At 46.5% G+C, this 12,437-nt stretch overlaps 1 protein-coding gene across 2 annotated transcripts in view; it reads right to left on the bottom strand.

The window, feature by feature from the left end:
• Window positions 1-12,437, bottom strand: part of LOC116587134 (probable palmitoyltransferase ZDHHC11) — a 57,295-nt gene that overhangs the window by 18,131 nt on the left and 26,727 nt on the right. For both annotated transcript variants that reach the window (XM_032337865.1, XR_004284346.1), the window contains 2 exons: window positions 4,847-4,962; window positions 2,633-2,717 (listed from right to left, as the gene is read on the bottom strand). In XM_032337865.1, coding sequence (XP_032193756.1) covers window positions 2,633-2,717; window positions 4,847-4,962 — 201 coding nt within the window. Of the gene's footprint in view, window positions 1-2,632; window positions 2,718-4,846; window positions 4,963-12,437 lie in introns of those variants that run through there.

The following is a 12,437-nucleotide window of genomic DNA, read 5'->3' as shown; positions in this document are numbered from 1 at the left end:
ACTTGCTATTTTTTTTAATAAGACAAAGTCAAAAGAGATATTTTGGAGCAGGAGAGAGAACGAGAGAGAGGAAGGCAAAGGGAGAGGGAGAGAGAGAGAATCTTAATCAGGCTGCACGCCCAGTGAGGAGCCTGATTCAGGGCTCAGTCTGACAACCCTGAGATCATGATCTGAGCCGAAATTGAGGGCAGACGCTTAACACACTGACCCACCCAGGCACCCCAAAAGGTATTTATTTTTTAACAACTGTTTCCATTCCAGAAAATGGTAAATTACATACAACATTTCTAGGTCAACTAGCACAACTGAAAAATTTCGACTTTGACCACAGCTGAAATGATTTGCTGTAGAGATGGCTGGAGGCACACGGAGTTTCCTAGAGCCAGGTGGGGACAGTAGCGGAATTCAGATGTGTCCTGAATAACACTGAAGATAAATGTCCTGGAGCTTACTGGAGAGCTCTTCAGCTGCTTCTTACAAAGCTATTTTATTACCAGTAGTTTCTTGCTTTGTTTTGTTTTAGAACCACGTTGTCTGTGATTAACACAGTTTAACTTTCTATTCTTTATTCCTTTTTTCATTTTATTTCACTGGTTGGAACTTTAGTACGATGTTAGATAAAAGTAGTGAGTGTGAACATCCTTGCCTTGTCCCCAGTCATAAGAAGGAGAGTATTCAGTCTTTCACCAGGAAGTGCAATGTATTTCATAGCTGTTCATTGTCAGAATGTAAATCTTTTCACTTCATTCCTAATTTGCTGAGAATATTTTTTTTTATCATGAATGAGAGGTTTTTGGTTTTTGGTTTTTTTTTTTAGATTTTTATTTGTTTATTTGACAGAGAAGACACAAAGAGAGGGAACATAAGCAGGGAGAGTAGGAGAGGGAGAATCAGACTTCCCACCAAGCAGGGAGCCTGATGCGGGGCCGATCCTAAGACCCTGGGATCATACCCTGAGCCAAAGGCAGACGCCTAACGACTGAGCCACCCAGGTGCTCCTGAACGAGAGTTTCTTTCTGGCAACTCCTTTTTCTGAATTGACATCATTATATTATTATTGACCTTCACTGTTAATATTTTGTATAAGATCTACTGGTCTTCACATAGCCATGGTACTTGACCGTGTTGCTAGATCTGGTCTGCTAATATTTACTCAATGGTTTCTATCTATATTTTCTTGAAGGATCTTGCTTCATTGTATTCTTTTGTGATGACATTGTCTTGTTTTGGTATCGGGTTGAAACTGGCCTCACAGAACGGGTTTCCCTTCCTCTGTTTTTGAAAGAGCTTGTGTACAACTGTTATTTTTTAATTAGAATAAAAATTTAGAATTCAACAGTGTAGCTACCAGGGCTGGGGATTCTCTATTTTTATTTGTTTAGGTTTGCTAATCTGTACAAACTGACTGGAAAGGGAACTACCTTTCTTAAGTGAGAATGCATTTTTCAACTTTGGAAGATTTAGAATTAAGTGTACAAATGTTTAAGAGACCCAAGTCCGTGCTGTCACTACTGTTGCATTAGAAAGCCCTATATGCATATTTGGTATTTACCTTCTCGGATGCCAAAGAGAATGCATCCTCCTGGGTGTGAGGGTGTAGGGTCTGAGCTATTGAGGTCTCAAAGCTCTGCCCACAGTTAGGAGGTAAGCCCAGCCTTATCCAATCTTTGGCATCAAAGTGGGAAAGATGGTCTGTCTCAGATAATCCACAAAAGAGTTAAATGTGATGAGAGATAGTGTCCAGCAGGATGGCCGTGAATGGTCAGGGCTGACTTTGATACCTGAGACTGGGGATAAGATGTCCCTGAGACTGCTCTACCACGCATTCTGGAGGGGAGCTCGGGAGCCAGACTTGGGAGAAGAGGGCTTGAACACATTCATCTGGACACGCACGACAACTAGGTGGGCCACGCTGTCAGTACCTGCCTGGTCATCGCGACTTTGTTCTTGAACACTGTCCTTCCTGCCACTCAGAAGCTGTGTGGCACCCAGAAGGGATGGTAGGGTGGGGTGCCGATGGAACGGAGCGCAGTGCCACTACGGTCTCCAGGTATGGCAGGAGGCTGGATGGGAGTGAGCGGCGGGGAGGGGTCGTGCCCCATTGTGTTGGCCATGGTTTAAGCTGTGATGTGGCCAGTCACACCCAGTCCCCACTGAAGACTGGCCTCCGGCATCTCCCACATGGAACTCTGAGTCCCAGCTGCTAACGAACAGAGCGGGCTGTGTATGTTGACCTGGGAAAGGAGCAGGGGAGCCCTCGCTGTGGGAATGAGTGGACTGCCGGGATCCTGGGGGACAGGCCACAAGTCCGCCGGGAGCTGGCTGCAGTGCTGGTTGCAGATGTCCACACACATCCCAGGCACACGTGATGCTTCTGTTCCAGTCACACCCACATTTCGATCATGTTTCCCTCACACACGCGCCCCACAATTTGGAACTTCTGTGTCTTCACCTTCTTTCCCTCATACTCCCCTCCCACCTCTGTCCCTGTCGGAGCTGCATCCCTCAGAACGCTGGAACTACTTTAAACCAGCCAACCCTGCCCTCCCCCCAGCTCTTGTGGGGAGGCTCAGACCCTCCGTTGGCTCTCCCTCCTGTATTTGAGGCTCATGCATGGCCGCCCCTCACCTACCGTTGGCCCCAAGTTCTCTGGGAACACGGTACTGGACAGCTGACGGGAGAGCGTATCCGACAGCAGGAGCTCCTTGGACGTAACTCTGGTGGGATGGGGCAGGAGGAAGTGGAGACACACGTCAGCAAGAAAGGGAAGGCGGACAGCTGCTGACAGCCGCAGGCCACAGCGTGCTGCGGGCCCCTTACTGTGGTTTCCCCTTCTTCCACAGCCCGCAGGCCTGCTGCGCGCTGGGAGACCCCCGGGCCCCCGAGAGGAGGGGCTGCACCAGCAGCAGGGACTCTGAACGGGGACGGGCAGGTGGTGCTGTGTGCCCTGGATCTCCACCACCATGCCAGGGGGATGTGGACCTCCATAGCAGGGCCCGCTGAGGGGCCCCCGAGACACGAGGAAGAATGATTTGGAGACATCCAGCCCGGCACCATGACTTGCAGGCTGAAGGGGACACAAATCCTGTCAGTGTCCCTACGGAGCCTACAAGTGCGTTCGTCTCCAGCACCTCCCGGCATGAATGCCACCGCGGCCACACACTGACTGCTGTCCTGTAAGACTCGGGGCCCCAATGTCCTTGTCCTGGGCCTATGATGTGGAGCAGGCATCTGGAGCCCCTGCGCAGGCTCGCTGGCTGGGCGGCTACAGGACGGGCCCCGGCGAGGGCTGGTGGGGTGGAAGCCCCACACAGTTCTGGAAGCTGAGCTTCAGATGTGTGGCCCCTCCCCTCTCTATTTCTCCGTCTGGTCATTTCTGTGGGGCCGCCTGTGGAATGTGCTCCGGTAGGCACGTGGCCCAGAAGGGATTGTGCGAATGAGACAGGCCAATGGCGACCCCCAGAGCCCGGCCCCGAGCTTCCTCTAAAATGCGCCTGCGATTAACATCGGTTATGGAGTTGGGACTCCATAAGCACCCACAGCTGCTTACACACAGCTCTGAGCATCAAGAGGTGTAGACAGCCGGGTCTGCAGGCGCGGGCTCTGGTCTGCGCAGTGGGCATGACCCGAAGGCTGCGGGCACACCCAGGCCCCCACCGGCCCCGCCCAGCACGAAGTCCCAGTTACCCTAGAAATGCTTCCCGCTGCAAAGAACGGCTGCCCAGGTGTTAGCGCCTGCCACGTCCAGGGGTCTGTAAGGCCACCTGTGCTCCCTGACACGTTAGTGCTTCCCTCCCCCAAGTCGCCCAGCTTTCGGGGCAGAGAGGCCAAACTGTGTCTAAACAAGAAGATCCCAGTGATGAGAAGCAGGGTACACCTTCCAGGTGGGACAGTGAATTCGGGGTGCTTTCTTTTAACATGACAAACCTCACAATACACGGAATTTTAAAGCAGGCCCCTAAGGAGGTAAACAACAGGGTTATAATTTTTCAAAAGAAAAAGTTATGTGTGTGATGCACATGGAGACACTCTATGTGGGAGACTGGAAAGACACCAGTCAAAACGCCAGCAGTGGACACCGGTGGACAGAGGAAGGAACGACTTCTGCCTGCACACTGGGCATATTGATAAGTGCCAAATGTTCTAAAATAAATACTCAATAATGTGGCAATCTGAAAAATTTTTAAGGTGGAAATTTATGATTCTGGTGCACCAATTTTCAATTATCCTTGCTGGAAAGGGACAAAATAGGAAATGTGGGGACAGAAGGAGAAAATCGCCGTCCGCAAGCCAAGGAGAGAGCCTGACGGGCCCGACCCTGCCCGCCCTGTGGTTTCAGGCTCCGGCCCCCAGAACAGTGAGACCACAGTCTGGTGGCTTATGCCCCTGACTCTGTGGCCCTTTGGGGCGACAGCTCTGTGAACTAAGACACTCACTGGAATGGGAGCCCAGTTCCTGTGTCTCGGTGACTTTTCACAACAGCACAGTCCTGTGTGCAGACAGCGCGTGTTGTACAGTGAGTAGCAGCCTCGACTGTGACCTTCACCGTGGGCCACTTTCTGCCTCTGCGATTTCATGTGTGCGTGTGTGCGTGTGTGCATGCGTGCGGCGCTCTGGGGCTCTCGGGAGCAACGTGAAACCAGGTATTAGGAGCCGTCCTAAGGAGGCTCGGACTCAACTCCCCCCGTGTTCTCTGACCGACACAATCAGTGAGCTCTGACTTCCTCCTGTCCGTTCAGAAGTTAACGGTGTGGACGGACTGGAGAACAAGGCGGTGAACCCGGGTTAGGGTTGAGTGTGACGACATTACACATTATTTAAAAATATCCCATCAGAGATGAATTACCTTCCAAAGTCATTTGAGTTACGAAGAGCAGGAAGCCCACATTCACACACATCAAACGACTCTGGCGAGTGTACCACGTGCCTCTGTGCGGATGGGCTCTGGCCGCGGTCTGCGCACTGCATGAATGAAAATGAACAAAGAGGGGAAGCAGGTGATACTCACGTTCCTTCAGAAAATCCAGTCCGTTTTTAGTCAGTGTGGAGTGACCCTGTCTCAGAGACTCAGGCCGGGGTCCCCCAGAGGGACAGCACCCCTCCTCCCACACGCACCCCGTGAGCACAGGCAGCCGCGGTCCTCTTTGGTGGGAGCCTGGGAGTGGGACCGCTGGGCAAACAGTAAGAGCAGAGTCCAAGTTCTAAGAAACCGCCAAACGGCTTTCTGAAGTGGCATCACTTTCCGGTTCCCCTGTGACTTCCAACTGCTGCCCCTCGGGCTTTGGCTTCTCAGCGTCCCGCCGGCGCTCAGCGCCATTAGCCTTTCCCACCGGGTCCTACTAACTGGCAGGGCTGCGGCATGGATTCGCATTTTCCGAATGGTAAATGACATGGAACTCCTTTTCGGGTGACTATCTGCCACCCATATATCCTGTTTGGTGGAGACCATTAAAATCTTTTCCCCATTTTAAAAGTGGAGCTGTTTTAAGGAAGACCTCCAGATGGCCAACAGACACATGAGAAAGTGCTCCACATCACTCGGCATCAGGGAAATGCAAATCAAAACCACAATGAGATGCCACCTCACCCCAGTCAGAATGGCTAAAATTAACGAGTCAGGAAATGACAGATGCTGGTGAGGATGCAGAGAAAGGGGAACCCTCCTACACTGTTGGTGGGAATGCAAGCTGGTGCAGCCACTCTGGAAAACAGCATGGAGGTTCCTCAAAAAGCTGAAAATAGGGGTGCCTGGTGGTTAAGTGTCAGCCTTCAGCATAGGTCATGATCCCAGGGTCCCAGGATGGAGCCCCTCAATGGGCTCCCTGCTCAGCAGAAAGTCTGCTTCTCCCTCTCCCACTCCCCCTGCTTGTGTCCCCTCTCTTGGTGTGTCTCTCTCTGTCAAATAAATAAAATATTTTTTTTAAGTTGAAAATAGGGTGCCTGGGTGGCTCAGTGGGTTAAAACCTCTGCCTTCGGTTCAGGTCATGATCTCAGGGTCCTGGGTTCTCTGCTCAGCAGGGAGCTCTCTCTCTGCCTGCCTGTCTACTTGTGATCTCTGTCAAATAAATAAATTAAATCTTTTTTTTTAAAGTTGAAAATAGAGCTATCTTATGACCCAACAATTGTACTACTGAGTACTTACCCCAAAAATACAAATGTAGTGATCCCAAGGGACACATGCACCTCAATGTTTCTAGCAGCAATGTCCACAATAGCCAAACTATGGAAAGAGCCAAGATGTCCACCAACAGATGACTGGATAAAGAAGATGTGGTATATATACATATATATATATGGCTGCATAGTATTCTACTACATATAAGTGGAATACTATGCAGTCATCAAAAGAAATGAAATCTTGCCATTTGCAACAACATGGATAGAACTAGAGCGTATCATGCTTAGCGAAATAAGTCAATCAGAGAAAGACAACTATCATATGATCTCCTTGATATGAGGAATTTGAGAGGCAGGGCAGGAGATTTGGGGGAGCTAGGGAGGGAAAAAATGAAACAAGATGGGGTGTGGAGGAGACAAACCATAAGAGACTCTTAATCTCAGGAAACACACTGAGGGTTGCTGAGGGGGTTAGGGACAATGTGGCAGGGTGATGGACTTGGGGGAAGTTATGTGCTATGGTAAGTGCTGTGAATTGTGTAAGCCTGACAATTCACAGACCTGTACTCGTGGGGCACATAATGCATTAGATGTTAATATTAAAAATGGGGCTGTTTTCCTTACTAAGTTTTGAGAGTTCTTTATATATATCCTGGATGCAAGTACATGGCTGGCAAATATTTATTCCAGCCTGTGACTTACATTTTCTGTTTTTGTAATGGTGACTTTCAAAGAGCAAATGCTTTATTTTTTATGAAGTCCAATTTTTCATTTTTTGGCTGAGTAGTGTTTTGGTATCCTATTAAAGAAAACTTTGCCTAACTCAAGCTCACAAAGAGCTTACTCTGTTTTCTTCCTAAAGTGTTAAAGTTTACCTCTTAAATTCAGGTCTATGACTGATTTTGAGTTGTGTGTGTGTCTCTCTCTCTGTGTGTGTGGTATGAAATAGGGTATTGTACTCTTTTTTTGCATCTGGTTATCCAGTTGTTCTAGCACCGTTTATCAAAAATACTCTCATCCCCCCCCCCCCGCATTGAATTGCCCCCTCCCTCTGTTCAACATCTGCTGCTCAGGTTTTATTTTGGGAGTTTCAACTCTGTTCCACTGGCTCATACATCTATCCTCATGCCAGTCCCACACTGTCCTGATTCCTATAGCTTGGTCATAGATTTTTTTAAATAAAATGTTCTGTTTTTTTTTAAAATATTTTATTTCTTTATTTGAAAGAGATCGCAAGCAGGCAGAGAGGCAGGCAGAGGGGGAGGGGGGGAAGCAGGCTCCCCGCTGATCAGAGAGCCCAAAGTGGGGCTTGATCCCAGGACCCTGGGACCATGAACTGAGCTGAAGGCAGAGGCTTTAACCTGCTGAGCCACCCAGGCGCCCCGGTCATAAATTTTTTTTTGATTGATTGATTGATTGATTGATTTGACACACAGAGAGAGATCACAAGTAGGCAGAGAGGCAGGCAGAGGGGGAGGGGGGGAAGCAGGCTCCCCGCTGATCAGAGAGCCCAAAGTGGGGCTTGAGCCCAGGACCCTGGTACCATGACCTAAGCCGAGGGCAGAGGCTGAAACCACTGAGCCACACAGACGCCCCCAGTCATAAATTTTTAGGGCAAGTTGTGTGAGTCCTCCGATTTACTGCTTCTTCTTCCAAATTATTTTGGCCACTCTAAGTCCTCTGAATTTTGATATATATTTTAGGATTGGCTTGATATTTCCTTTAAAAAAGTTTGCTAGAAATTCAGTAGGGATCACAGTAAATCTGTAGGTCAGTTTAGGGGAATTTGCTCTCAAGATAATGTTCTGTTCTCCATTCCATGAGTATTCTAAATCTTTCTGTTTACATAGATTGTGTTTGATCGCCCTCAATAGTTTTTAGCTCTAAGTATACAAATTTGGCTCTTATTTTATTACCTTATTTTTATTATTTTCAATGTTATTTCAAATGGAATGGTTTTCTTATTATCATTTTCAGATTCTTCATTGCTAGTTTACAGAAATATAATTGAGATTTTTGTATCTATTTGGTATCCTACCACCTTATGGAGCTATCTTATTTCTTTTTTTTTTTTTCATCATCTTATTTCTACCAGACTTTTTTTACAGATTTGTTAGAAACATGTTCCATGCAAATAAATATGGTTTCATTTTGAAATCTATGTCTTTAGTTTATATTTCTTGCTGTGTTGTATTGGCTGGAACTTCAGTAAAACATCAAATAGAAGTTTGAAGTGGACATTCTTGCTTTCATCCCAATCTTAAGGGGAAAGTATTCAGAATGAATGAAGTGTGAATTAGTTACAAGAGTCATTAGGCACTCTTTACCAGATTACAGGCATTTCCTATGCCCACGGGTGTGGAATTGTTTTTGTCATACATAGATGTGCTATCACGTCAAATAGATTTTTCTGGTTGACCAATATGCTCAAATGTTTAATGTTCTTTGTATTATTAATATACTTATTACATTCATTTATTTTCAGATATTAAACCAACCTTGCATTCCTGGAATAAACTTCAATTAGTAATGGTATATAATCCTGTTTCTCTGTAACCACATTTGGTTTGGTAATATTTTGTTAAAGATATTTGCCTCTATATTCATGAATGCTTCCAGCTCATCCTATTCCTCCTCTCTGGGACGACACTGTTTGGCATTGGTGTCACGCACTGACACCACAGAGAATGGAGAAGTGCTGCTTTCTTCTCTGGTCCTGGTCCTGAAGGTCTGTGCATGACTGCTGTTATTTTATTCTTAAAATATCAGGTAGAATTTATCAATTTATTAGGACCTGGGATCTTCATGAGAAACTTAAATTAATGGTTGTCTTTGTTATATGTCTATTCAACTTTTCTATTTCTTTTTGAATGTCAACTAAGTAGAATGATAACTCCCTTTCTTAAGAAAGCATGTTTCAAAAAAAGAAAGAAAGGAAGGAAGAAAGAAAGCATGTTTCAACCTTGGGATGTTTTAAGTATAGAAAAATTTAAGAGACCCAAGCCTATTATGTTACCATTTGTGTAGTAAAAAGTAATCGTGCATATTTGATATTCTATGTTCTTGAATGCTGACAAGAAATTGTCCTGCTAGGAGTGGGACAAAACAAGATATCGGCTCTCCGAGTCTTAAATGTCTATGTGCATCTAGGAGGTGAGGTTGGCCTGATTCTATCTTGTTGGATGCCAAATAGAAATAAGGAAGCTGTGTCTGGGAGAATCTTTTGTGGGATTTAACATAATGATCAATGGCAAGTGGCTGTCACCATGGCAGCCACATGGTCAGGGCTGGAAGCCAGTGTCACACAGGACAGTCCCAGGCAAATTGGGACTGATGGTCACCCTGGTTTTAACGGCAGCAAAGAAAAGCCTGTAGCCATCTGCTCATGGCCTGGAGTGAGGGTCACCTCTTAGTGGCTGAGTCCGGGGTGGGGGAAAGGCTGGGCATCTGATAGTTTCCACTAAATGTGTTTCTAAACTTCCAGCCGATGACCAACAAGGAAAATGACTTCGTTGACAATATCATTGTTACTAAAGGTGGGTTTCAACACCTTCCTACTTCAAAATTATTACAAGGAGCCCTCCCTCTGATGCCCTGCAGGGACTGTGGTGAGATGGAACTCCTCCCACAGAGAATGTAAAGTCACCTGTGACCTACAAAAGTCAGCATAGTCACAAATCCTGTTTTAAAATAGCCCACCAGGGACGCCTGGGTGGCTCAGTTGGTTGGACGACTGCCTTCGGCTCGGGTCATGATCCCGGAGTCCCGGAATCGAGTCCCGCATCAGGCTCCCAGCTCCATGGGGAGTCTGCTTCGCTCTCTGACCTTCTCCTTGCTCATGCTCTCTCTCACTGTTTCTCTCTCAAATAAATAAATAAAATCTTTAAAAAAAAAAAAACTCATCATCTTTTTAAAAAAATAAATAAATAAATAAATAAAAATAAAATAGCCCACCAGAAACTCCCAGACAGCTGTAGAAAGTAGATCCAAAAGGAGGCAAAAGGAAGCGACCCTGCTGCCCTGATCCTGTGAAGAGCAGATGCCCCCCACGCCTTACTCCACGTCTCTTTCCTACAGTGACTCCCTAACATTTTTCAATGAAAAATTTCAAAGATCTATAAAAGCTGAAAGGATTGTACAAGAATGCCCAAATACTCAACACTAGGTTCTACCACTGTTAAAGTTTTGCTGTGTATTTTTTTTACCCTATGATTATCCATCAATCGTTGTACATCCCATGTACTCCAAAGCCTGTCAGGTGCTGACAGCAGACCTTCATTAAAGCGCAGTAGATCGCACAGTTTTAGCAAACCCATTTTTGTACTGTGTTTCTCTCTCTCTCTCTCACACACACACACACACACATACACAGACACACACAAAATACGAGCCCCACACTTAAGAACATTTTCTGTCCTTAGATTTTTCTTCTCCTCCCCTCCTCACCTTTGCTCCCATGTGAGCTGCACCCCTGGGGACTGTTGGGGTCGATTCCACGTTAAAACATGTTAACCCCCTAGGCCTACCTGGGCCTACTTAGCCATAGTGACTCCATGTTGCCTAGGTAGACATTTTGTTGTTTAATAAATGCCTCAACAGTTATTGATATCAGTTCCAGGTAATTATTACTAAAACACATACCTAAAACAAGGCCATTTTGTGGTTTAATAAACACCTCAACAGTTACTAGCATCCATTCCAGGTAACCGTTACTAAAACACACAGGTAGGAGACATCCAATCAGCCAAAGCCACATACAGAGATGTCTGCAATTGTGCCCTTTAAAAACTAGCCTGTAAGACCAAGGGGTGTCGCTCTCTTCGGACGCAGCCCTGGCCGGTCAGTCTGACTTCTAATGCTTGGCATAGAATAAAGCATTACATAACTTTTACTTTGTCTCAGCCTCATTTCCCTGGCTGGTCAATCTAACTTCTAATGCTTGGCATAGAATAAGGTTTTGCGTAACTTTGTCTCAGTCTCGTTCCTTTGATAACAGACCCAACATATGGGGGCTCGTCTGGGATCAAACAACGAGAACTGAGCCAGCATCAGAATTTCTAGGAAAAGCCTCCAGAGGTAAGATCTCCATATTCTGTGAGATCTGGTCTGTCTGGTTGTGGAGCTCCAGGGTATGGCCCACCGGGGAGAAGCTGGACACAGCCATGCTCCCCAGGGCTGGAGTGGATGTGGGGATGCCCCATCCCTCTTCTGGTAGATTGTCTGGTGGGTCCTAGGTCCTAGGACCCCCCTAGGTGGTCATCTGGGTCTGTAGGGGGCCAGGTAACCCCCGTCTGTAGGGAGCTGGGAAAACCCCCACCAGCGGGTGAGGACCACTGGGTCTGTGTGTCTTTGTCTTGTCTTTTTGTTGTCTGTTTTGTTACTCGTTTCTAGGGGACCGAGAAAATCCACCCTGGTGAATGTTTGTAGGGGACTGAGAAAATATCCACCAGCGGCAGGTTCTGGGTAAGGGCCGCTGGGTCTGTGGTTGTCTGTGTCTTGTCTTTTTGTTGTCTGTTGTGTTGTTTGTTGTGTTTGAAGAAATGGGACAAGCAGAGTGTAAGGGGTCTCTGACTTTCCTCTCTCCGTTCCTCCTAATAGATGTGGGACTTCTCCCTTGCTCATTTCTTACGTTAATGGCTATAACTGGAGCCAACTGTGGTTGGTCTAACTCGAGACAGAGACTTTAAGGAATATTCCCAAGGAGCTGCCAAAACTCCCTTTGTTTAGGGGAAGTTCCTTGCCTTCTCTGGCCTGACCTGGACTGCCTAGCCCCTCCTCCTTGCTGGCGAGGCCTTCTGGCAGCACTTTGTTTGTTCTGTCTCCTCCTCCTGTTTCTGCACCAGCTTGGGTGCAGCCTGCTTAACTGACTTCTAGACCATCCTCAGTGCTTCCTGCACCACGGCTCCTTCTCTCTTCACTGTCAAGAAACAAAAAGAGCAGCCCTGGACCTAACACCCCCCCCACTCCAGATCTTCCCATCCGTGTCTCAGGCAAACATTAAAAGTGGAATGGGTCCAGGTGAAACGTAAATCAGAATTTAAACTAAATTAAGTTTGTTGGTTTAATTAAAATAGACATGCCTTTAAAGTTACAGCAGTAAATGTGAAACTTCAAAGTTTACTAAATGTCAAATAAGCTCATGTTATTTGTTAAAATCTGTTAGCAAAGAAATAACTGAAATAATGATTAATTGTCTGTCTCAAAGCTTCAATAGGTAATTGTTAAAATAGCTTTCAAAGTCTTTAGTAACCTGAAACACTAAAGGTTTACTTGGATGACAAATGGACTTAAATTTGTTGGACATCTAACCAAATGGGATA

The sequence above is a fragment of the Mustela erminea genome, chromosome 3 (assembly GCF_009829155.1).
Source record: "Mustela erminea isolate mMusErm1 chromosome 3, mMusErm1.Pri, whole genome shotgun sequence".
Taxonomy (NCBI): Eukaryota; Metazoa; Chordata; class Mammalia; order Carnivora; family Mustelidae; genus Mustela; species Mustela erminea.
Note: the sequence above shows the minus strand (reverse complement) of the source record. Positions and strands in the feature narration are given on the sequence as shown.